This window comes from Desmodus rotundus, chromosome 3 (assembly GCF_022682495.2).
Source record: "Desmodus rotundus isolate HL8 chromosome 3, HLdesRot8A.1, whole genome shotgun sequence".
Lineage (NCBI taxonomy): Eukaryota > Metazoa > Chordata > Mammalia > Chiroptera > Phyllostomidae > Desmodus > Desmodus rotundus.
In genome coordinates this window covers 199,443,772-199,468,309 of record NC_071389.1, presented here as the reverse complement: position 1 = coordinate 199,468,309, position 24,538 = coordinate 199,443,772, and the positions used below count along the sequence as shown (strand labels likewise).

At 57.6% G+C, this 24,538-nt stretch overlaps 1 protein-coding gene across 1 annotated transcript in view; it reads right to left on the bottom strand.

Annotated features, from left to right (window-relative positions):
* Positions 1-7,401: 7,401 nt before the first annotated feature.
* Positions 7,402-24,538, bottom strand: part of FBLN1 (fibulin 1) — a 68,036-nt gene continuing 50,899 nt past the window's right edge. The window contains exon 17 of the mRNA XM_045187099.3: positions 7,402-8,150. Coding sequence (XP_045043034.2) covers positions 8,011-8,150 — 140 coding nt within the window. The 3' untranslated portion in view covers positions 7,402-8,010. The remainder of the gene's footprint in view (positions 8,151-24,538) is intronic.

The window sequence follows — 24,538 nt, the reverse complement described above, 5'->3', positions numbered from 1 at the left end:
CACAGCTGCAGGCCAGAAAGCCACTGAGCTGCAACCTGGGTGGGGTCCTCGGGGCAGGCGGCCGGTCCTACCCTGCTCCTTTGATTTTGCTGTTGCGCTGGCACCTGGGGCCACTCTTTCGCTGTCTGATCCAGGAAGGGCTCATTGCTTTTGCGCTGGTTCTGCCAGGCCTCGGCCTCGCCTTGCCTTGGGCGTCCAGTTCTCGCATGCCGAAAGTGGCTCATTCGGGTGCAGAAGGAGCGAAGGGGCTGGGGGCAGGGCGGGGGTGGCAGCTGGAGTTGGCTGCGAGCGGGCTGTGGGGGTTGTGGGGGCGCCGCGTGCTGAGCGCTGCACACGTGACTACGTGCACTCGCCGCAGGCTCCTGTCCTGCCGTCCTCTCTCTGTTTCACGCTTTGTTCGCGAGGTCATTGTCTCCCTCTGCTGTCTGTCCTCCGATTGAGACTTGATGGACCGGGCTAACCGTCCAAGTCCAACCCACAGGAATCAGCCCTTCTGACTCTGCAGGACGCCAGCCGGAGCGGTTCCGAACGGGCCCGCCATCACTGTCCCCTACAGGCTGCGCTCTCTACAGACGGAAGGAAGTTCGGGAAAGAGCTGAGCACGCAGGAGGCGTCTGGAGCTGTGACGGGGATAGTCCTCCCTGTCTGCTGATGGGGAGGAGGCTGGGGGGGGGGACTAGGTATCAGGCTCCGTGCTGGGAGCTTCCGTGAATAGTGTCATGTCCTCACATCGGGCCCAGAGAGGTTTAGCAACTTGCCTGTGGCACACAGCTTGTCAGGGACAGCCAGGACGCAAATCCAGGCCACCTGGCTCCCCAGGCTGAGCTCTTCACCATTGCACTTTGGCTGTTATTCGGGTCACTTGCCAAAGAAACCGTGTCCCTGCCCAGCCTCAGGGTGGCCATGGTCACCTCTGCCTCATGAGACAGCCCCTAGGACCCACTGAAGCAGGCACAGCACGGCCAGGACTCTGAGGGCGCCAGTCAACAGGGTGGCCCGGCCTCTGTCCACCTGCAGTAAAGCTGGCTTCGAGGGTGCGAGGCTGCCTGAGGTCCTGGCCAGAGGAAGCCTTTGCCCGGGGCCCTTGTCTGTCACCAGCTGCGGTGCAGGCGCCGGGCACGCTCAGTCGCCCCTCTGGTCTTCCTTCTCTTGCTTCTTTCTCAGTGCCCCTCCCCCAACTGGCTGACAAGCAAAATTGTGGATGATGATATAATATGACTAATAACGGGGAAGCAGTGTGAATACCCGGAGGCCAGAGATAAAATGGAACGGTGATGACAGTCGCTGTGGCCGCTGAAAGATACGTTTACGGTGTTCTTTTCCAGCGCAGCCCGTGGGCTGGCGGCAGGGGGAGGGGACCCTGGCGCTTGGGGGGTGGCCTCTGTCCTGCTGCTCTATAGACTCCCGTCTGCCCTGGGGGCAGCCCCGCGTGCTCGTCAGATTGTGGGGGACTGTGGGGCTGCGGCCGGTGGCATGGGCGGACCGTCGTGCCCTGGATCGGATCCGGGGGCAGGAGGGACGGAAAGTCCAGCTGGGGAAGAGAACGTAGCAGAGGGCAGCCTCGGGCATGTTCTCTGACACAGGGTCCCAGTGTCCATGGTCGGGTGACTTCTTTTTTCACCAGCCTTTCCTTCCTGTGGTAAAAAATACGCAATACGCACTTTAGCATGCCGGCCCTTTCCAACAGCACAGTTGGGTGGCATTGGCTACACTCACCGCGGTGGGCAACCACCACCACCACCACCGTCTCCAGAAGGTTCTCATCTTCCCAAACGGAAACTCCGTCCCCATGAAACACTCACTGCCCCACCCGCTTGGGTCTCTGGTGACCACCCGCTCACTGTCTGCCTCTGCGGATGCGACTCCTCTGAGAGCCACAGGTAGGTGGAAGCACACAGTAGTCATCCTGCTGCGACTGGCTTAGCTCCCTGAACGCGCTGTCCCTGCAGTCCGTCTATGTCACAGCAGATGTCGGAGTTCCCTTCCCTGTGGAGGCCGAGAAATGTTCCGCGGCTTGTGCAAACCACACGGGGTTTCTCCATTCATTCGTCAATGGACTCCTGGGCTGCCTCCGCCTGTTGGCTATTGCGTCAGGTGATTTCTATTATAATACTCTTCATCTTTCACAAAGTTATTTGTAATTCATGCCTCATTTTAAATAAGGATATGAGATGACTTCCCTTAAATAAGGATATGAGATGATTTCCTTTAAAAAATGCTTTAGAATGGTATAGATTTTAAAAATGGGTATCAGAGAGAAGGTGGGAGATAAAATTTCAATTTAAATGTCAGATAGGGCATTATTCAATTGGACGTTAGATTTAGATTTGAGCTTCCCGGCAGCCAAAGTAAAAAGGGATATACTGTAATCTAAAAGCACATGACATTTTTAGTAGCAGAGTTAGTAAAGTTAAATAACCAATTAATTGAATCTTTCTTGGAGAATGTATTTTTCTAAATAATTATGAAATGGAAATGAGTTTTATCGTAAACAACTTGGTGCCTAGAGAGAAAACCAGCAAAATAAAAGTGACGCAAACAAAACTTGTCCAGCATGTTGGCAATAGACAATTACAGAAACCGGCTGCTTCTGGCCCGAAAGGCGCCCACACAGCTCTGCACATCACCCACTGCCGCTGCATCTTGAACATGGTATCTCGGGGCCTGGCTCGCACCTGTGCTGTAGAAGGTGAGCGATCAGTATTTGTTCTAACCCAGGTGAGGCACTGGCAGCCAGGGTGGTGGTCACGGTGGTGGAAAGGGCTGAGTTTAAAGAATCAAGCACTTGGGGCCGCGGCCGGGCCCATGCAGGGCACACTGCAGTAGAAGACAGCTGTCCGAGCGAAGGCCTGGCCCCTGCAGACGGGGGGCCCCAGAGTGAGGCTGCGGTGGTCCCACAGCATCCTTATATAGCCTGGGCCCTGCCTGGGCACCAGTGCGTCCGACCTGGAGAGAACCCATGCCTGTGTGGACTGTGGCGGGGACAGGGGGAAGGAAGCGGAGGCTGGCTTTCCAGAAGTATCTCCAAAACCCAAAGGAATGGCCGAAGCCCCAGGGGAAACCCCTGACTCTCCAGCCTCAAGGTGATGATGAGACGTCTTCACTCCAGCCACCCCAGCAGGGCCTTGGGGACTTGCCCCAACAGAGCAAACGGGCAACAGCCAGGGCCAGTGGGCTCTCAGGCCTAGTGCTCCTGTGATTGGACTGAGCGCAGGAGGCCCGGGCGCCGGTGGCTCCTCCAGGCCAGGACCTGGCCCAGAGGCCAGCCTGGCGACTTCCCAGGGGAGTGGGCGTCAGGCTCCCTGCTCTTAATAACCACCTTCTCTGGGTGAGGTACCTGCATGCAATTAATTAAGCAATTATCCAGGCTGGGTGGGGAGCAGCAACCATCAAGTTGTCAAGAGAGGCCTAGGGATAGGAGCGTCTCCACTCCGCGGAGGTGAAGACATTCCTTTCTAATTTCTAAATCCCACCTGGCCAGGGCAGTTAAAGTGGCATCCGGTACTGCGGGGGGGGGGGGGGGGGGGGAAGCCCAGGGAGGCGAGCATTTACCGTGTTTAAAACCTACATGGTAGTTACAGGGGTATCCGTCATGCAAGCAATTCTTATCATTATCACTGCTTCTCCCCACCACCCAACCACATGGGAGATATTAACACACTATGGCATTTGAAGGGGATAGGGTGGTCCTTGGTTCAGTCAAAGGTCTGAGGTGAGGGGGCGAGGATCCTGGTGTTTGCCAACCCCCAACTGCTAAACAGACCCTGGAAAGGATGGTCAGTTCAGTGTACAGAGGGTCCTGGGCATGGGGTGGGGCAGGGGGACTAGTGCTTCAGGCAGAAGTCTGGCCAAACCCAGGCTGGCCAGAGCTATGGTACAGGAGACGAAAGGAGGGTGAGGGGGTGGGTTTTGGCTGGATCAAAGGAAGACCTTCTCATGCCGTGAAACTCTAGACTATCTGGGTTCCTGAGAGATCGAGAAGCCGCCTACACTGCCGTCCACCCCCTCCAGCTCCCTCTGCCAGGGTCACAGCAGCTGCCACACCAACATCCGTCCTCAGACAGCTGGCTGGTCCCGTCTGCGGGTAGTACTCTGTTCCTGTCTGTTTGCGGCGTGTATAAGCGAGTCGGCTCGGACCAGATACTAGCGGCTCAAACCATAGATGCTTATTTCTCACCATTCTGGAATCTGGGAAGTCTAAGATGAGGAGCTGGACAATTTTGTCCCTGGTGAGGACTCTCTTCTTGGCTTGTAAACAGGGCCCATGTCTCTGGCTTGAGTGACGCTGGGGGGCGTGCCTGGGAACGAGGGATTGTCACTGCCACCCACATGCCACCCAGGTGGGCACAGCACAGCCAGGAGAGGGAACGCACTAGCAAACTCTCCTGAATATGAATCTGAATTGGCCCAGGGTGGGGGCCCCCCACAGCAGGCACAGCTGGGGGTTCTGACCAAACCAGCAAGAGTTCTTCGGCTGGTGCCATGTCACACAAAATCACTTAAAATTGCTCTCTTATAAACTCTCTGGAGTTCCACCGCCACGGCTGCCGGTGCTCACCAGACGCCAATGAAAGGTAGTGTCTAAGTGAATAAACAATGTCTTCTTCAACCAATACAGAGGCAGGCGAAAGGAGGTTCACAGTTGTTTGCCTGGAAAACTACGTAACGCAAGAATAAGTAACAATACAAGAATGACCTGGGTCTCGCATACTCACAACTGTAACCTACCTTGGCCCGCCGCTGTATGTGTCACCTTGGTGCTATCTACGGGGACCTACCATGTCACAGTGCTTGTCCGGTGTTTTGTGGGATCATCCCGTTGCAGCCTTACGGTGCGGTGCAGGTATTTGTTTCCATTCTGCGGCAGAGGGAGGCGAGGCCCTGAGACACCGAGTTTTGTGCCCGAGGCCACCCAGCTCAAGAATGGCCGGCTCTATTTATTATGTTCCAGTTAAAGGGAGATCATATGGTATTTGTCCCTCACCGTCTGGCTTATTTCACTTAACATAATGCTCTCCAGTTCCATCCAAAATATAACCAGAGACATTGAAGTTAAGAACAATCTAACAATGGGCAGGGGGGAGTGGGAAGGGGACAGTGAGGAGAGGGGATTACAGGAACTACTATAAAGGACACATGGACAAAATCAAGGGGGAGGGTGGAGGTGGGGGAGGGAAGGGGGTTCAGCTGGGGTGGGGTGGAGGGATGGGGAGAAAAGGCACACAACTGTAATTGCATAACAATAAAAAATTAAAATTAAAAAAAAAGAATGGCTGGCTCTGCGCCTGAGTCTGCAAAACCCACAAGGTTTTCTCTTTAAAGATTTTGTATATTTACTTGTAGAGAGAGGGGAAGGGAGGGAGAAAGAGAGGGAGAGAAACATAAATGTGCAAGAGATACATCGGTTGGTTGCCTCTCGCATGCCCCCAGCTGGGGACCTGGCCTGCGACCCAGGCATGTGTCCCTGAATGGGAATCAAACCAGCGACCCTTTGGTTTGCAGCCCCAGCTCAATCCACTGAGCCACACCAGCCAGGGCCCCGCAGAGATTTTTAATGTTAAATTTAATATCTCCTCAAATCATCATGTCTCCAAAATGCAGATTGATCTTGTAAAGTATTAGCGACAGAATCTAGGTGTGAGTACCCTTTTTACATTCATTGTAAAATTCTTTCACCTGTGCTGTATGGTTGAAACTTTTCATAATATTAGGAAAGAAAAACATGCAGCATGACTTCCAGGTGTTTTTCCACCTGAACCAACTCGAGAACCTTGGTGCATCTTACAAAAGCTGGCTGACCTCCCTGAGTCCCAGCTGGAGGGGTGGGCCGGGATCCCCAGCTCCAGTCTGCGGATGGCAGCGACCTGTGCTGCCGGCCCCTGCCCAGGAGAGGCTCCCACTGGCCTCTCTGAAGCTCCGGATCAGGCAGGGCCAGGACTCAGCTCCCTCTTCTCACCTCCCCTTCTGCACCTGGCGGCAACCTGGCTCACACTGCCCCACCACCTCCCTCCAGGCCCCAGAGCCCTCTCATGAAGGGCTCATTGGCTAGCCAGGATCATGTGTTCATCTGAGAGCCAATCCAGGGCAGGAGGCTTGGCTCTGCCCACCAATTGCACCTCCCACCCTATTACCTGGTGAGTTTAGGAAGGGCCCTTTACCTCAGGAGCCAGCATCTAGGTTCCCAACAGCCCCACTGAGGCCTCAGGAAAGAGGCGGCTTCCAGAAAACTCCCTTTCCGAAGACCTGGGCCCCAGACTTGCCCCCCAAGCTGCAGGGGGGAAACCGGGACCCCATGTGGCCTGCACTTTTCCTGCCCTTCACCCTGAGACTTCATTCCTGTGATCAGACCCCAGGCTCCGCCCCTTCCCTGCCAGGACCCCAATCCGCTGGCTTGGAGAGCTGCTCAGATGTCCCGTGCACTCTCCCAGTCCCTGGAATTGGTTCCCGGGACTTTGATATGCCCCGAAGGAGTGACCTCGACAACGCTCCCGAGTTCCCAAAGGTGGAGAGAGACCTCGTTCCCCAGAGCTGGAGTGGGGCAGGCTTACATGACCAGAACACCGGCCACCCTGGAATCCCAGCGAGGCTGAAGTCCCACGGGGGCCCCTGAGACCTCAGCCAGCGCCAGGGCCCAGGCCACTGAAATGAACTGGGGCAGGAGGCTGAGCTGCGAAGCAGACACCCGCGAAGGCGGGTTAAGCCCAGGGCAGGATTCAGAGGAGGTTGTGTGGGAAAAGGGCTGGATGCTGAATCCCTGAGCATCCAAGGGGGCCTCTGGGGCAGGGTGCTCTTGGCCTGACCCCTCACTCTGAGGGTGGTGTTGAGACACCCCATAAATCCAGCCTGTCCACCTCCCGTCTGACACAGGGTGTCTGAGACGAATGGAGCTTGGAGTCTGATAACTGGAATTTGAAGTCCATCTTTGTCTCTAAATAGTTGTATGACTTTGGGCAGTTGAGTTCCCCGTCTGAACCCTGTTTGCTCACTTCTGACTTGAGTGTGACCACGCCCACCTTGCCCAGTGGCCAGGAGGAATTCGCAAAGCCCCGCCTGCTGAGTGCCCGCGGACTCAGTGCACACTGGTGGTCTGATCTTTCTGCTGGAGAGAATCGTTACTGCCTTCCAGCGATTTCTGGAGGGGACACACTCAGAAGCCAGAGCTCTGACTTGCCCAGCAGGGCTGGACGTGGGCGTGGAGTAAGCCCTTGAGCCACGCTTCTCTGAGGGCAAGCACGGTGCCAGGAATGGTATGGATGGGAGGTTTCTCCAGTACACACGCCAGGCTCCACCCCGGGACCCTAGGCAGCAGGAGGGTCTCTGAGAAGGCCTTGGGGGGACATTGCCAGGCCCTTTGCTACTGGGGACCCACTTTTTTGAGAGAATGCCACGCACAGGCATCAGGAGAGTCACAAAGCTGTTTATTTTCCACTTATAAGACGGAGGCAGGGAGCAGAGAAAACTCCCCGTCCCCTGGTGCACATGCTGGGGCCACACGTGACCCTAACGGGCTGAGTCTTTACCAACGGGGGCCGTTTCAACAGAACAGCAATTCGCCCTCCAAGCGTTCCACGAGCCACCGCGTCACGCCTAGTCCACAGCAGCCGTGTCCCTAGAATTGGGCGTACAAAATCTGGCAAGAACGGTACCAAATGTCAAAGTTCACACAATCAGGGGGAAAACTGGTCTTGTCTGGGCATGGTAAGCAGTTGCCCCCCAAAAAGTGCCTTCCTCTCCCCTGGTCCTTAGCCATGTCCAGCCCACAGGCCGAGTAAAGGCAGCAATGTGTGACCTTTGCGTTGAAAAATGAGCCGGGTTTTCAACCAGACGGTTGTGTAATCGGACTCATTTCAGCACCAAAATACACCCGATGGACTCATCCTTCTGGCCCAGCTTAATGCATGTCAGCCTAAAACTACGAACAGATGCACAGTCGAGATGCGTCTAGGCGGCACACGCAGGACAGGCCACCGGCGGCGGCGGCCATGACTTGGCTGCGCCCTGGGCCGGTCCTCAGAACCAGTACTCAGAGACAAAGAGGTGGACGTTGACGATGTTTCGGTGGGACACCACGCCCCCGACCACGTAGCTCATCTCCAGCTTCAGGACGGCCTGGGACGGGCCCACGATGGGCCGCACTTGGCGCACGACCCCTGCGGAGAGAGCAGAAGGTGTTTGGAAGTCAGCACAGCTGAGATTTTCTCTGGAGGAATTTCAGAACTAGAAGGGGACTTAGACCTCATCCAATCCCACTCTGAGCCAGATGCTTGAGTCCCCTGCATAGCATGTCCCTCCCAGGTCACCCTCCGGGCTCTGCTTCCACCTCCAGGGACGAGTGACAGTGAGGTCACACCAGCCTTTCCGTCGTGCACAGCTTGGACCTTGTGGGGATCTGTGTGGGGGCTTCTCAGGGTCGGCAGCTCAGGGGTCATGGCCAGCTCCTGCTCTCCCCCAAACTGGGTTTCCTCCTCGACCACCTCCCCCTGTCAGAGGACTCAAGAGCCTGGAAAAGGGCCTTGTATGGCAGATACCCAGGAGATACCTGCCCCCTGGGCCAGTATTGACCCTTGGGCAGAAGCGAAGCAGGCGTGATTTGCTTCCCTGTCATTGTGAGGACTCAGAAGGGTCCTGGAATCCCATTATCTGAGCACAGAAGTCCCAGTTCCCCAGTGGGACACACCCCTGCACCCCCCTCTCCACACCTCTGTGGAGGGGCACACCTGAGTTCATGATTCGGTGTTTGTGGTAACAGGCAAGAGGTGGGCGATGGAGGTTCCGAGTGGGTCCGGCCCAGGCTGCAGAGGCTGGCCAGGCGGCACAGGGGAGACAGGGACCAGTCCAGGGGAAGCAGAAACCTGCTGTGCAAAGCTGCAGGGAGCTCTGTGTGGACCAGGGTGGGAACCAGGCACAGGCCGTGACGGGCAGCCTCCCCTGCTGGGGCTCACAGCGTGGGGCACAAAGCTCAGCCAGGTCAAGGCGGAAGTGGGCGAAGCCCCCAGCATCCTGTAGACTCACAGGGGAGAGCAAGACTGGGTGGTAAGAGCGGATTCCACAACTCCCCCCAGACCTGCGCCCGCCTGGCCAGCTCTGTCTCCAGGCCAGGCCCCTGCAGTCTGGTTGAGACAGGTGGGGCTGGAGTGATGGAGCATCTACACCCTTTCTGGGCCTCAAGTTCCTCAGCCAGCAAGTGACACCATGGGACCCTGTGCTCCCAGACTGCATGATGCAGACACCCCCATAGTGTCTGCCAAAGGTGTGAGCCCAGGTGTGCCAGGCATCCCCCACCAGACCTCCACATGCACCCACGCACCCCTCACCAGGCACCAGCGGCTGTTGTCCAGGATGCAGAGAAAACCAACAGGGTCCTGGTTTCAAAGCCGACAGAGGACCTAAGGTAAGTGCCCCCTATTGTCCAGCAAGGTTGAGGATGGAAGGAGGCTGGGGGGGGGCAGGAAAGGCTTTCTGGAGGTGGTAACTCTTTTGGGATGCATGGCCTCCAGCCCTCCATGCCATCAGCATCACCTCCTCCTCTCCCCAGGCCTGAGGCCGACAGTGCTGCCCATCGCCTCGGTAGCCTCAGTTACCTGCTGACTTCACACGTCTCGAGGGCAGAAACGGGCATGACTGTGACCCCAGGGCTCAGAGGGGCTATGGGAACTTGAAGGAAAGACGCAAGGGCCGGGGCAGGTGAGACTATTTCAGGATGGAGAAGCATTGAGGGGGGAGGGGGACACCCCTGCTGTCAGACAGATACTCATTTCCATGTTATCATTTTCACTACAGCACGTAATTACCACACCACGTGTACACACATAGTGTAATTATAAACACAAAGCAGCCCTGGCTGGTGTGGCTCAGTGGACTGAGTGCTGGCCTGCAAACCAAAGGCTCGCAGGTTCGAGTCCCAGTCAGACCATATGCCTGGGTTGCAGCCAGGTCCCCAGTTGGGGGTTCACAAGAGGCAACCACACATTGATGTTTCTGTTTCTCCCTCCCTTCCCCTCTCTAAAAATAAAATCTTAAAAACCCAAAATAGACATTATATAAAATTATAAAAATATTTATATATAAATATAGCATACAATATTTTAAATTTATATAAACTTATATGTACCTGTATATTTTATATATATCAATGTTTATATGAATATTTTATAAATGTATAATTTATGTATTACTGTATAAGATAAATTTATATATAAAATAAGTCACAAAATAGAAAAATAATTGTATGACATACACTTAAATAAACGCTCCCTGCTGCCTGGGGAGCTTTAATAGCACCGGCAGTTCAAACCCAGGGACGCCCTGGGCACCTCTGTGCACCAGGCACTGGGCGCTGTGAGCAGGAAGAGTCAATGACTGGCTCGATCTGGGGACGGCGAAGAAAGGGAGAGTGCCATTAGCCAACTTGGGGACAGGGAAGAGCAGTGTGACCCCAGAGGAGTGACTTAAGCTTTCTGAGTCTCAATTTCCTTTTCTTTGAAACTGGGATTCAAAACAGCAACCTTCAACATCAGAAACCAACACCAGACCATCCCTCCCCTGCCTCAGAAGTGATGCTGGATGTTACAAGGCATCGCGTGTTTACATGGACCCGGCTTTCCGTGCAAGGCTGGCCGAATCCCGGCTCGGATCGGGGGCAGCGAAGCGGGGAGGCAAAGGGAAGCAGGAGGAAGCAGGGGCTGCCTCCTTTCCACGCCCGAGGGCACGCGAGGAGGCAGTGCAGGTGCCGGGCTGAATTTCTGATGCCGGTCACATTCAGGGCCTGGCTTTCTCAGGACCTTTGCGTTGAACAAAAGAAACGATTTAGGCGGATCCATCAGACAGGCGGCAAGGGTCAAACAAGAAACCCTGCGCGTGCACGCAGCCGGTGCTCAGGGCACGAGCTTCCCTTCCCTCCGACTTCAAGCCCTACCTCCAACTCCAGCCAACAGCCCCCTCTCCCAGGCCACGCCCATTCAGGGGACTTGACCGCCACCTCCGCGCAGCCACACTTCCCGGAGCGCTGGTTTGGCTGGACCAGGGTAGTTCAAGCTTGAGCAACACCTCCTTCCATGACCCTGACGGAACCCCGCTTTCTCCTGGTTCCACTTTTCTTCACAGCTTATCCACCACCCCCATCCGCACCCCGCGACAAAGGGGGGGGTTAAGGAATATTTGACAGAGCGGCGACTTTCAAACGTTTTTTATCTCTGGGTGCACATGAACTAATTACTCAGATTCTGCGGCTCACCGAAGAATATATTTTTTGCTGATCTGACGAAACAATAGGTATCATGCTGCTTCATGCACACTGGTCGGCTACTGTCGTGCTGGCCGCTGTTACTTTGACAATCCAAGGTCAACGCCCCTGACTCAACAGTCAGGTGGTGCGTGCTTTAAAAATTCGTGCGGCCCACCATCTGAAAATCACTGCTACGGAGGAGCTGGCTTTAAATCGAAGACTAAGTTGAAGCTAAGAAGCAGAAAGGACTGGCGTGAGCCCCAGAAGTATGAGGGTTCCCGCCTGCGTTAGTCCTGGGGAGATGCAGGCGAGGCTGAGGAGTGGCAGGGGGCTGGGGGCCGAGCCCCCACAGAACCAGGGACCTGGGCCTGCAGTCTCTGGACCCCTCCCCACCAGTGGCTCCAGACCACCGCGCTCTCAGAACCACCGCCACCTCCCAGCGCAGTGCCCATGCTGCTCATCAGGTCACTATCATCACAAAGCCTCCACGGGTCCGATTCCATCCACGCACCTGGTTCCACAGACATGAAGCGCCAGGCACTGGGGACCAGCTGGACCGCCTACACCCCGCCTGTGAAGATCCACCCCGCTGTCCCACTTCGGGTCACCTGCTACCTAGTCTCCCTCAGGTGTCACACACCGCACCTGCCCCTTGCAGGGGACCTTCATAGTGGGCTCCCACTCTGGGGGCAGGGTCTGCGCCACGCTCACCTCTGTCCTGTCCCCACACCTGGGACAGGGGCTCTGTCATGACTATTGAGGGGAGGAAGGCAGAGGAAAGAGAGGAGAGAGAAAGGGAAGGAAGGAGCAAGGAAAGAAGGGCCACCTGTCCTTAGCCCCCACGGGAGGAAAGATGATGAAACTCTGTCCTGAAGGACAGGGGAGCAGTGGAAGGCTCTGAGGGAGAGCAGTTTTATCTGGAAGGACCATTCTGGCAGCAAAATGCAAGACGAAGGGAGCAGGCATTTCCGTCACCGCCCCAGCTTCCCAGAGCCCCCAGAAAAAGGGCCACAGAGCCGACTTCAACCATGTTAATCTTCCAAAGCCTCATCGTCGGCATTTCTGCTTCAGGTCTCAGACACTGCTGGTATTCCTCGGCGTGTCTGTGCCTCTTAAAGATATAATTAAGCCTTTTTTTTCCTTTGAAAAATGCAGGCCCCTCGGGCACTTCGCCTTCATGTCTCATCTCTGCTAGGTAAATTGCAGCTGACGCGCAGGGCATCTGGGAGCCTGCACACGGGTCCAGCGGGGGAGCTCCGTCGCTTCCTGGGGTCTGCGGCTTAGACTCTGGGCCCCAGGAGCCATCCCCAAAGCAGCGGCTGCTCCAGGCTGCCCTTGACCGCCCGTCCGTTGCTTTGAAAGGACGGAAACCAGCCACTGGGCTGTGACCTGAGACACTGATCTCTAAAGGGACCCGGGGTTCCCATGTTGGTTCCTCCCTGGCCACCTGTGTGACCTTGGGCAAGTCACCCTGTTCTCAAGCTCAGGCTCCTGTCTAAGCAGGAGCTTAGATGCAGTGACGTGGCGTGGACAGAGTTGTCAGGGTTTTAACAAAGAAGGTGGGGATACAAGAGACTGCATGCCGTCTCGAGCCAGTGGAAATGAACTCTGCTTTTTCAGAGACAGGTGTGAGTCAGAAAGGCAGAGGTAAGGAAGCCAGGTGCTAACCTCATAGAATCAGGGGCCGCCACCCCCTGAAATCAGGTTACAGCGCCAACTGCGTTCGTGGTTATCATCAGCGTCCCCGCACAGTGTGGGCCAGAGGCCGATGGCATAGTCTCTCTCGGTCACTCCAGTATTTCTGGTTCTTGGGACGCAGTAGGTCCTTGGTCCTACTATGTACCTGACACACAGGGGTCACTCAACCAACAGCTGATGAAGGAACTGAAGCTCAAAGCATTAAGTACACTTTATAACACAGGTGGCACACACAAGCCCGCGGGCCGAGTCCGGCCCGGCACCTTGTTTCTACCCGGCGGCAGCGCCGAGCCCCTTGCCCCTAGTGAAGGAGGAGTTACACTTACACAGTCCCAACATTAACACTCGGCCCTTCGAAGGCAACCACGAGGCTGATGTGGCCCCTGGTGAAAATGAGTTTGACACCCCTACTTTATGAGACTGAAAATTATCACCGGGAAATGAAAAGTGTTGGGGAAGAATGGACGAGAGCCCAAGGTCACTGAGTTTTCCGACGCTGACCACCTGGAGGGAGAAAGGCCACAGACGAGAGGCAGGTGTCCCTGTCTGGCCCCGGGGGCTGCCATGCAGAGCCACGAGCAGGGAGGTGGGTAGGTCGTAGGCCCATATGGACGAGGTGCTAGAACGGAGGCCCTCGGAGCTCAGAGGAGACGCACATGGTCCCGCTGAACTCAAACACGATGGCCAACCGGGAAGCAGCAAACCAGCGCCTGAGCTCAGGGCGTCTTCCCTGGTAGAGACAGCCACCCACACCGGCTCAGGCCAGACGCGCTGACGAACTACCCAGAGCACAGAGAAGTGCCGTCAGCGCTTACAAAGCAGAACACTAGGTACGGGTGGGTTTGGAAGGAGGGGCGCAGCGGGGACGGGAGGGAGGTCGATGGACCCCATGCGCCCACTGCCGCGTTCAGCCCCCACCACCGCCCCGTGAGGAAGATGACCCCCTTCTGTCACCAGGTGAGGAGGTTCTGGGGGCCAGTGGACAGACACACAGGTACGGGGGCACGGAGTTCGTCCAGAAGGGGCTGACGCCAAAGCCTAGTTCTGCACCCCACTGCCTCCCCTCCCACCTCTCAGTGCGACATGATGGGGACCAGAGGGAGCCTTCCAGAACACAGCGCCCTGGGCCGAGTCATAAATCCCAGCCACCGCCATGGTGGGAAGGATTGATGGAGTCCTCACGCCAGTCACTGGCGGTGAAGGAACCGAGTTCCCGAAACCTGGACTCTGCTTCCCGCCCTGAAAAGCACCCAGGCAGGAGCTTGGAAAGCAGGGGGACAGGTGTCTGGGCTGCATATTTAAAATACCAACCGTCATGCAACATGTCCCGGCGAAACTTGTCGTCCCTATTTTCTGATTATTATAAATGTGTCCCGCGCACAGGTCTCCCGGGAGCGGGGCCCAGGGGCCACTGCAGGGAGCCGGTGGGAGTCAGCCCCCGAGTCCGTGTGTCCCCTTGAGCAGAAAGACAGAACGTGTCAGCTTTGCAGGAAAGGCTCCCCTCCCCGGCACTGAACATGTGCTTGGGGCTCTGCTCCCGTGGAGCCCCCTCCTGCCTGCATCTCTTCCCCTCAGCTCCGCCTCGTCGTCCGTGGTTCATGCGGAGGAAGCATGTGGTAAAGTGAGTTCTGACCCCAGGGAGCCAGCAAACCAGCCCCTGACCCCGCCCCACCACCAAGTCGCGCGGCCTTCCCGAGGGACAGATTCGCTGTCACATGCACGCACTTTCACTGAGTTGGCCGTGAGGGTGACCATGCAGGGAGGACGAACAGTCCTTTCCTCTCCCTCTGCCTGTGTCCCCTGCCTGGATCAGCCCCCTCCACCCAGTTGCTGGGGTCCCTCTCCGCCCCAGACCCTAACTCATCAGCCCACCCAAACCTTTTCAGATGCTCCACTGTGGGCAACTCGCCCACCAGCCCCTCCCCCCCAAACCCACGCCCTCTCCCAGCCCCTGAGGGCTCAGTCTCCTCAGCAGGGCCCAGCTTCCAGCCCTCGAGCGCCGTCCTTGAGGCCAAAAGTAGAGGCTGACGAATTCTGGTTTTAACAGTTTCTAGAACCTCCTCTCTGCTCCACACCCCTCCCCGCCTCAGGTCAGGCCTCCCCAACCCTACCTGAAGGCTCAGCACCTCCGTCCTCACCAGCCACGCACCCTCCCACTGCGGCCGGGGCCAGACGTCCAGAACGTCGGGGTCCTTTGCGGCTCTACTGGAAAGTGGTCCCAAGCCCCCGGCAGGTGAGGCACACCTTGACCCGGCCCTCCACCGGTTTCTCAGCACACCCCTTACGCCCCCCTGCCCCCCAGATGAGCAGAGGCCCTGGGAGGGCGGAGGAGCACCTGCGCTGTTGACCTGGACTTAGAAATGAGGGCCTGGGCGCACCTGAGACACATGAGCCCTGCTCTCTGCCGTCTGGGCAATAAGGCTTCACTACCCGCTTCCTCAGAGGCAATTAAGGACCCAAGGGATTAAGAGGCACGGGGCTGGGGAATACAGAGAGGGCACCCCATGCCTGATGGTTGGAGCAAGTGTCCACTCTTTTGGATGGACTCGGCGAGCGCGGAGCATTAGCTCTGGTGGCCCACAGTGCCGGGCTTTCAGCCCCTGGGCATGGCAGACATAGAGGACAGGCAGGCCAAGGTAAGCAATGGTGCTAGGAACCCTCACCCAGACGGGGCACTGGGCTTCCCCAGAAGCTTCACCAAGGACTTCGTCTTGAGCTGACCTTTGGAGGTCGGGGAGGGGCTCTGAAGTGCAGGGAAAATGCAGATGCAGAGAAGTTTCCGAGCTAGGCTGGACCTCACAGAGGACTCTGCCCAGCCCGAGGTCACGCGGGGAGGTCACGCGGGAAGGTCACGGCAGCAGGAACCCCACCTCAAGTCCTGGCCTGCTGCGCGCATTCCTAAGTCACGCCACGAGAGCCTGGAACTGCCTCTGTGCCTCAGTTTCCACCTGGAGAGCAGGGACGGACCCCCACAGGTTGCTCTGAGGGGCATGTGTGACATGCTGAAAGAGTGGCTGCCACACAGCAAGGGACACCGGATGGTGAGCTGTTACTCCGACGACTGATGCCTGGGACCCGGTGTGTGGGGTGCTCAGCCTGGATCACAGACCGACCCTGGGAATCCCTCAGCAGACACCCAACGTCCAGGCCGCAGGCAGTGCACTGGGCGACAGCGGGTGTCAGGCCCCTTCCGTGTTTAACGGCGGGCAGGCCAGGCCATCGAAAGATTCATGTCATCAGACTTTTCCCCCCTGATTTTGCACAATGTGCCTCTGCTGCCGCTTGGCTAAAACACCTCAGTTTCTAACAACGAGGAATTTATGGCTGTGCCCGGTGATGTCGGAGGCTTTCCAAAAGGTGCCCAACAGCAGTAGGGAGAGTCGCAAGGCAATGCCAGGGGAACCTCGGGAAGGGGAGTGCCTCCCCAGGTGGGCGCAAGAGAGTACCTGCTCCCTGCTGAGTCCAACCTGGGCCTGGGGGGGTGGGGGGGGGGCGGTTATCACCAGCTGTGTGAGTGGGCTGACTTCTGAGAATTTCTGCGCCTGAAGTTGCAGGCCAAGAGTGGCCTCATGGGGCTTTGGAGGGACAGATGGCTGCCACTGAAGTGTGGCTATGCATCTGGTGAGGTATGGGGCCTGCGTCCTTCAGCTGCATCTCTGCTCCAAGGACCCCGGCCCAGGAGCACAGAAAGTGTCTGTCCCCCATCACCCCCACCCCACCCCCAGAGACCCCCACCACCCTCAGGGACACAGCAAGCCTCCAGGAGAAGTCAGGCTGCAGCCCGTCCCCCGCCTGGAGGCAACTGGGCTGTCACCCGGGAAACCACTTGGCTGCTGGCCAGGGTGCGGCCCCAGGGTGACGGGGCTGTGCCTCCTGGAGAAGAGAAAGCGCCTAATCCCCGAGATTTGCCCTGAAAGCCAGGACATGGGCAGTCACTCATCACCCGGCAGGGACGGCCGTGCTGTTGTTTTTAGGTAGAATTTCTGAATCTCGTTCGTCATGTGTGCTGATCCCAGGCCAAGGGCTCCCAGTCAGGCTGCAGGACGGGGTCAGCAGCACCAGTTTAACCCCTTAAGAGATAATGATTTTAAAGCCGTGATCCGGGCCCTGCTGGCTGGAACGGCTGTGGGACTTGAGGCCAGAGGGCTGAGCCAGCAAGGGCTTTGCTCTGACGGAGACCTGGCCCGGGGCACCTTCCCTCCCAGGCCCCCTCACTGGGCTGCTGCGTCCAGGTGAGCAGGCTGCGCCCTGCACGTAACTAGGCTACGAATGGACCCCCTCGGTTTCGCAGGGCACAGCATCCTCAGCTGGACACAGCAGCGCCACCACACAGGTCACCTCTGTTCCTCTGACACAGACAGGAAGGGCCTTCCCTGGAAAGCCAGCCACTCAGCAGCAGGGACTCAGGGTCCCAGGGAGGATGCGAGACCGCTTTTCCAAAAGCGGGACCCATGGCTCGGGCATAAGTTGGTTCGCCAGCACCCAGTGCAGGGCTTGGCAGGGAGCGGGATGTCCCCGTTGACTGAGGTAATTCAAGGGTGATGGGACCTGGAGGCATGGGCTCCACCGTCTGCTGCAGGCTGGGCCTGACGAGCAGCCAGACTGCAGGGCATGCCTGCTAAATAGCTCCCGGGGAGCTGGAGCCACTTTGGGGCCAACAGTCTGGCTCTGTCCCCCCTTGGGGGCCTCCAAGCTCTCACCAGCTCCCAACCAGTAGTCCTCACTGTATCTCACCTACCGCCCCCCCCCCCCAAAAAAAACCCCTACAACCTCCCAGCTGTGTTACAATACACACACGCCCTCCAGGCCTCAGAACCCAGCACATGTCCCTTTGGCAGTTTTGCTGAGAAGGAAAACGGAGGCTCAGAGAGGTTCTGTGTTCTACCTGAGGTAACACAGCTAGAAACAGAACCAGGATTCAAGCCCAAAAGGTTTTACTCCAAGTTCCGTACTTGGGCTTCAGACACAGAAGACTCAGTTGTGTTTTGTCCCCAAAGGGCTGACCCTGCCATTGATAAACTTGAAATAGAATAATGGTCTTGGCTGGTGGGGCTCAGGGGACTGAGTGCCAGCCTATGAACCAAAGGGTCACCAGTTCAATTCCCAGTCAGGGCACAAGCCTGGGTTGTGGACTAGGTCCCTAGTTTGGGGGGGGGGGGTGCGAGAGGCAACCACACAATGTTTCTCTCCTTTCCCCTCTCTCTAAAAATAAATCAAATCTTAAAAGAATCATCTTTACACACAGATAAAATGTAGAATGTTATTTCAAAACGAAGAGTCCAGTTACCTTTAAGAGGGGGCGGGAGGGACCGTCTGTCAGAGGGGCCAGCACTCCAGTCACATTTCAAGGCCCCCCATCACTTTTGGCACAGGCAGTGTGGGAAGCAGGAACTGCTGGGTTCCTTTCCAGGGAAAAGGCTCGGGGCCCCATTAGTACCGGCATCCCGCGCACCTGCTGTGTGCCAAGCTCTGCTATAAGTGTCCAAAATCATCCCATCTATCCAGTCACATTAACTGGAGTCTGTAATGAGGGCACAGCCCTCCTAACCCTAATGCAGGGGACCCTCTCGGGGGGAGCCAGACAGCCCTGTGGCTGTCCATCCACTCAGACCTTACCGGGCGCAGCACTGGCTGCCACTGTGCCTGGCCGCCACTGTGCCTGGCCAGCCAGCCCAGGCCAGAGGTGAGGACGGGGACCCAGGGGCCCTCAAGCTGCCTGGGGAGTGAGAGTGGACTGGGGTCTTGCTGACCACAGCTCCAACTTGCCAGCTGGGGGACCCCAGGCCAGCCCTTCGGTTTCTCTTACCTGAACAGTGATGGCAGCCCAGGGGGCTGTACCGTGGAGAGTGGAGAGCCTGCGAGGGCTCTGTGCACAGGGGTGAGTGAACGCGCACAGGGACACCAGGCGGCTCATCTACCGCAAGGGAACTGTGAGCGAAATCTCCAGTCCTGGCCCTGAGCCGGGATGTTCTTGGTCTGGGGACATGAGGCCAAGTCTTGATACTATGGGGCGACCCTTTCTCCACGCCAGCGACCAGGAAACATCTCAGAAATGAGACTCCGTGCGCGTACACACTCGTCCCCATGCACACCCACAGCCACCCCTACACACCCCCCTGTATGCTCACCCTCGCCCCCTGCCCCCCATGAACACACCAAGGCAGACTGCGGGCTTTCCCAGGGACAAGTGCACAAAACGGAGCGGCGTCTGGATTTCTGTTCAGATTTGTGGGTTATAAGGAAGGCAGGGTCCCAGCCGGAGAGTGCCTGCTCGGCCTGGGCTCCCACTCAGCCAGCCGATGTGGGAACGAGAAGGCGCGGCCTGGCCACAGGCGAGTCGCAGAGGCACCTTCCAGGCCTGCGCCCCTCCCCGCCCCACCCCCGGCGTTTGGCCCCTGCAAACTCAAAGGGGTTCTCTTCACTCACAGACTCCAGCCCCGAGGCCCCTGCCAGCCTGTGCTCTCAACCCTCACTGGTGCCCCTGGGGAACCCTCCCACCTCTGCCTCTCCATCCTGCTACCCCTGGGCAGAGAATGCCTCTGCCTGGCTCACTCCTATGTGGCCATCAAGACCCAACACTTGTGTTACCTCTTCCAAGAAGCCGCCCTGGCCTGCTCCATGAGGCCGGCCGGCTGCCTCTCCTCTGCACGTCCAGCACACTCCACAAGGGCTTAGAAGGGTTGGCACCTGTCTCCGTGCTGGGAGCTCCCGGGGGTGTGGGATGTGTGTTCCAATGACCTCAGCTTCCCCACAGCCACCCCGGGCCTGGCCCACAGGGGCTCAGAGGGTTTCTTGGACTTTGGGGTATTAGTTGGAAGCCACTGACCTGCGCTGGTACCTACGTTGAAGGCCTGAGGCAGGCCTGGGCCATCACTCCCTCCATGATTCCTGTGGGAGGGGGCACCTCCCAGCTTCAAGCCCCTCCCCCCCCCCCGAGTGAAGGGTCCCCTTCAAGTCTACAGGGTCCAGAGAGGAGGCTCAAAGTGCCACCATGTGGAAGGAGGGCAAAGGCCCTGGAACGTTCACTCACACTTCCCCAGGCCAGTACCAGGTCCGGCCAGGTGCCACCGCCTCCCTGCAGCCTGCCCTGATGTGCCCAGGCAGGGGCAGCCCCGGCTCTGCACTCACAGAACCACTTCTCACTGCATTCTCCTGTAACCCCCTGGGGACTGCCACTCTCCCCAGAGGCAGACACTGCAGCCTCTTCACCCAGCACTCAGTAGGTGCTCAAGAGGCATTGAGGAGTGCGGAAGCCAGTTACTGGATGAGCCCTGCAGGCCTGCCTGCCCGCCCTTGACCACTGGGACTCCCCACATCCCAGAATCTGTCCGCTCCCTGAGTCTGACCACAGGGGAGCTGGTGTGGCCAGCATTAAGCTCCTTGCGGACCTTCCCCACCAGCTGGACCTCGGCGGGGAGAGGCAGGGCCTGGAGAAGCTCCGGGGAGCCGCTGGGTCTGAAACGACCACTCACAGCTGAATGAAGCCACACGAAACCTGGATTCACCTGCTTCCAGATCTCTGAAGCCATAGCAGGCACGTCGCAGTTGAAGTGAAAGGCTGGAGAAAACTGCGGGAGGCCCAAAGCTCACACCTTGCGGTCCCTCTACACGGATTTGTTCTTTGTGCTCATCCCCGTTTTAATAAAAGCAGCGCCTGCCTGTGAATTCTGCGAAGACTAAAAAACAAAACTACCCACTCTTTCGGGAAAGAACAAGGAGCGAGTCCGCGCCTGTATTTCAGGTTACTTTGGGGCTAGCGGAGCTAACCAGCCGGAGTCCTGCGGCCACTCTTACTTTAATTGTTTATAAAGGGATGCCCCCAATACAGCTGAATTCTATGAATCCCAATTCACACGCTAGTGGCCAGACACAGCTGTTTTACCTCAAAAATCAGACACGACCTCAGGAGGGCTGTTGGCGAAGTCCCAGAATTTTCCTTGCTAGGGAGGGGTCAGCGGGCCTCCAAAGGCTGCTCACCCACTGAGCCCAAGCGAATGAGGCCTTCGGTAAACACCCGAGGGTGTAGGGCATGCCAGGGCTGAGTGGGGAACAGTCCTCACCCACACGGTGCTCACCCTCTACACCAGGGGTGTCAAACTCATTTGCACTGGGGGCCACATCAGCCTCACAGTTGCCTTCAAAGGGCCAAATGTAATTTTAGGACTGTGTACATGTAACTATGCCTTAACAGTTAAGCGAGAGCTCAGTGCTACTGCTGGGTGGAAACAAGGTGCCCGGCTGGATTCAGCCGGAGGGCTATGTGTTTGCCACCTGTGCTCTGCGCGGCTGATGTCACAACACTGGTTGCCAGTCCTCTGACATCACGTCCATGACAGGGGGGTCTGACTTGCATGAAGCTGCTCAGCCGACCTTGTTAGGACCCACTGGCCCCAGGGTCAGGCAGACCCAACGCAAAATTAACCAAATTAACCAGCGGGTCTAAAAATGACTTCGGCTGAGCACTCTCTCATTCCGCTTGGCTTTGGCAGGTTTTTAACAGAAATTTTGGCAAAGCTGACACTCAGTATAGACAGATCTTTCCACCTTCCTTAGGAAAGGGCCAAGCAGCGTGGTGAGCAGGCAGGGTGGCGGATAGCTGAGACCCAGGGCCAGCCGGGGTGGCTGCAGTTACCGATGGCTGGTCATCTATGGCAGGCAGGGCTCCCCCAGCCGTCCCCCCTTCTCCAAGCACACCCATGACAGCCGGCACCCTGCAGAATGAAGGGCTCGGAGCGGGGTAGGGAACCCTAGAATCCCTTGGGTGTGAATCCAGCCTTTTCGCAGAGGTTGGAAACGCATTCTTCATGTTCCCTGACAGCTGGTTGGAGAGAAATGAGAGGGGGAGGCAGCAGGCCCTGCTCTGGCCTGGTCATCAGAGGACACGCAGGGGGACACCTGGCGTGTTTAGGTCCTTAGCCGAGCTGGGGCATTTTCTCCTGTTATTCAGGGGGAGTGAGCACAGCAGCCGCCAGGTCCTGGCATCTTGTACCCTCTTTTTTCCCCTGGGACACCTGAGCTCTCAGCAACTTTGCCCAACCAGCACCAGTGTCGGGGGTTCCAGCCCTGGGCATTGTGGGAAAGCCAGGCTCTAGGCCTGCTCTACTCTGCGCACCTCCCCCACCCCGTGCCCAGCAAAGTGGCCTCGGGCGAGCCTTCTGCCCTCATCTGTTCATTGGGATAACCCCTTCCCCCATTGTCAGAGTTATGGCAGTGACAAAACACCCGCTCCTAGCACTGATTAAATGGTTAGAGGTGCTCCTTCATATACAGTGACACTCAGCTCAGACCTCACCTCTTCCAGGAAGCCTTCCTTCCTGGTGCCCAGTGTCCACAAAGGGCGTGGCCTGGAGTGGGCAGGCATTCAGACAATACCTGAGTAGTTAGGTGTCCCTCCCTGCATGCTTCAGGGGGCGTGGGGCTGCACTCAGGTTCTCAGTGGGCGGGGAGTCCCCACCACCCCTGGGAACTCTCTCCCTGTCTCCTCTGACAAAGGGTTTCTGTCTCAGACGTCGCCTGAGATGAGAAAAGGGCCTGTGGTTTTTCAGTTGCTCAGTCTCGGGAAGTCATTCACTCAATTCTCTCCTTTGCCCAAGGGAGCCAGCCCCACCAGTCCCTGGAGGTATTTGTGGGGACTAGCAGGACGCAGGATGAAAGAGCTGGGCTCGAGGCCAGGGCAGAGCCATCGATCACTGGACGCAGCGCCACACCCATGCCCAAGGCTGGCCAGTGCCAGCCGGCTACCAGCCCCGGAAGCTCCTGGGGCACATGGAAGGTGCTTGGGACAGAAGAGGAGGCAAGGAAGCTGGGCTAGTAAACCGAGAGACGAGAACCCTGACAGAGAAACAAGGCAGCAGCCAGCAGGTGTGGAGAGCCCATCTGGACACCTGGCCCAGGCCCCACCACAGTGGGGCCTTGCCCCTCTGGCCTGGGTCCTCCCCCCCCCCCCACCCCCGGAAGGTGACATTGGCAACGCCGGGAGCCAAACCCTACCAACATTCCCAAACCCTACCAAGGTCCAGTGTGCGCACACACACACACAGATGTGGAAGAGGCAGGGTGACACGCAGGACAAACTCCCGAGGCGCAGCAGGAGCCTCCCGCCCACAGCACCGGCCCAGAATTTCACAGACCAGGGCACGCGTAACCAAGCACAGTGAGCAAGTGACAGCCGCCCGGTCCCTGCAGCCGTGCCCACATTCCATTCCCCGGAAGTGGGGGTGGCACCAGTGGTCACCTCTCACACCCAGAGCTCTGTTCTGTGCCCCACTCTACCCCTGAGTCACCGTGAGAAAACTGGCCAGTGCCCTTGCCTCCCCGGGCCTCAGTTTCCCCCTCTACAAAGGAGTTGGCAGAGGTGGGCACCAGGAGACTCTGACATGCCAGGATTTTCTGCCCCAGTGGATGGGAAGCCAAGAAAGCGTGCCTCCCAGGTCGGTTCTGTTTAGAGTGTGGATGCTGCTAGAAAAATGTGCTGGTTCGCCCTGGGCCTGGCCAGCTGCTGCCCAGCCCCCTGGCTTGGGTCACTGCAGGGAGGACTCAACTGGGGGCCGAAGGCCCAAACACTACCGGGAACCCACCCCCAGGAGAGCCCTCACAGGCCCTGGGGACTTGTCACCTCCCCATGCACGCCTGCTCAGCGCAGTGTTTTCCTGACCTCTCCCCCACTGGAATGCAGGGCCCTCGGGGCTGCTCGGCATTTCTCAGTCTCTGTATCTACAAGGCCCAGCCCAGGGCCTAGAGCAGTGGGGGAGGTTTGACGCCAACTTCAGGTTCCACGTGCTGTGAATTACCCCAGGGCGGCAGTTTGGCAGCCCCACCTGCAGGCCCAGTGTGTCCCCAGGATGCTCACACCCCACCCCCACCCCACACCAGGGGCACAAACCCTGGCCCTACCTCCTCCTGCTTGTCCTCAACCCCAGGTGCCTGAAGGCCCCTTGAGGGTCTCTTTGTCTAACAATGGGGGAAACTGAGGCCAGAGCGGGCAGGGGCTCCAGGGCAAGCTGCATGTTTTACCATTGCTAACAATCACACTGCATGCCCTCCCCTCGAGATCCCAACAGGGGCTAATGGAGCATTAATTGTAATTAACTAGTTATTCCTGCTGCCAACCAGCGGAGGCGGCGGCTGGGGGTGGGGGGTCCCCCAGTGACTCAGTCGTGTTTACAACACGGAAACCCATTTAAGAGCTTGTAAAGTTGCTATAAATGGCCCTTTGGCAACGGGAATAACGATTCCCTGTCTCCAGCTGCCAGTTGAAGCGTGGTGGGGTTTGGGCTTCTGTTCAGCGAGGTGGGTTCTGAGATCCAACAGCGCCACCTGGAGGCCAGGTTCCAAAACGCTCTGCTGGGGCAACCCGCAAGGACGCCGCTTCTGGGTGAGACCACAGGGCTCAGGAGACCACGGAGACCACAAAGCCCACTCCCCTCCCCCACTCACAATGAGGAAACAGAGGCCTAGGTGAGGACAGAACCCAGCCCTTTGTTGCTAAGCTTCTTGGAAAGCGTTCAGAGTCTAAATCTGAGCCCAAAATGGCAGCTGTGAGTGTCAGGCCCCATGAGCTTGAACTCCGTAATATATGACAGTTTGGGAGAGATACTGTGAACCACTTCCCCAGAC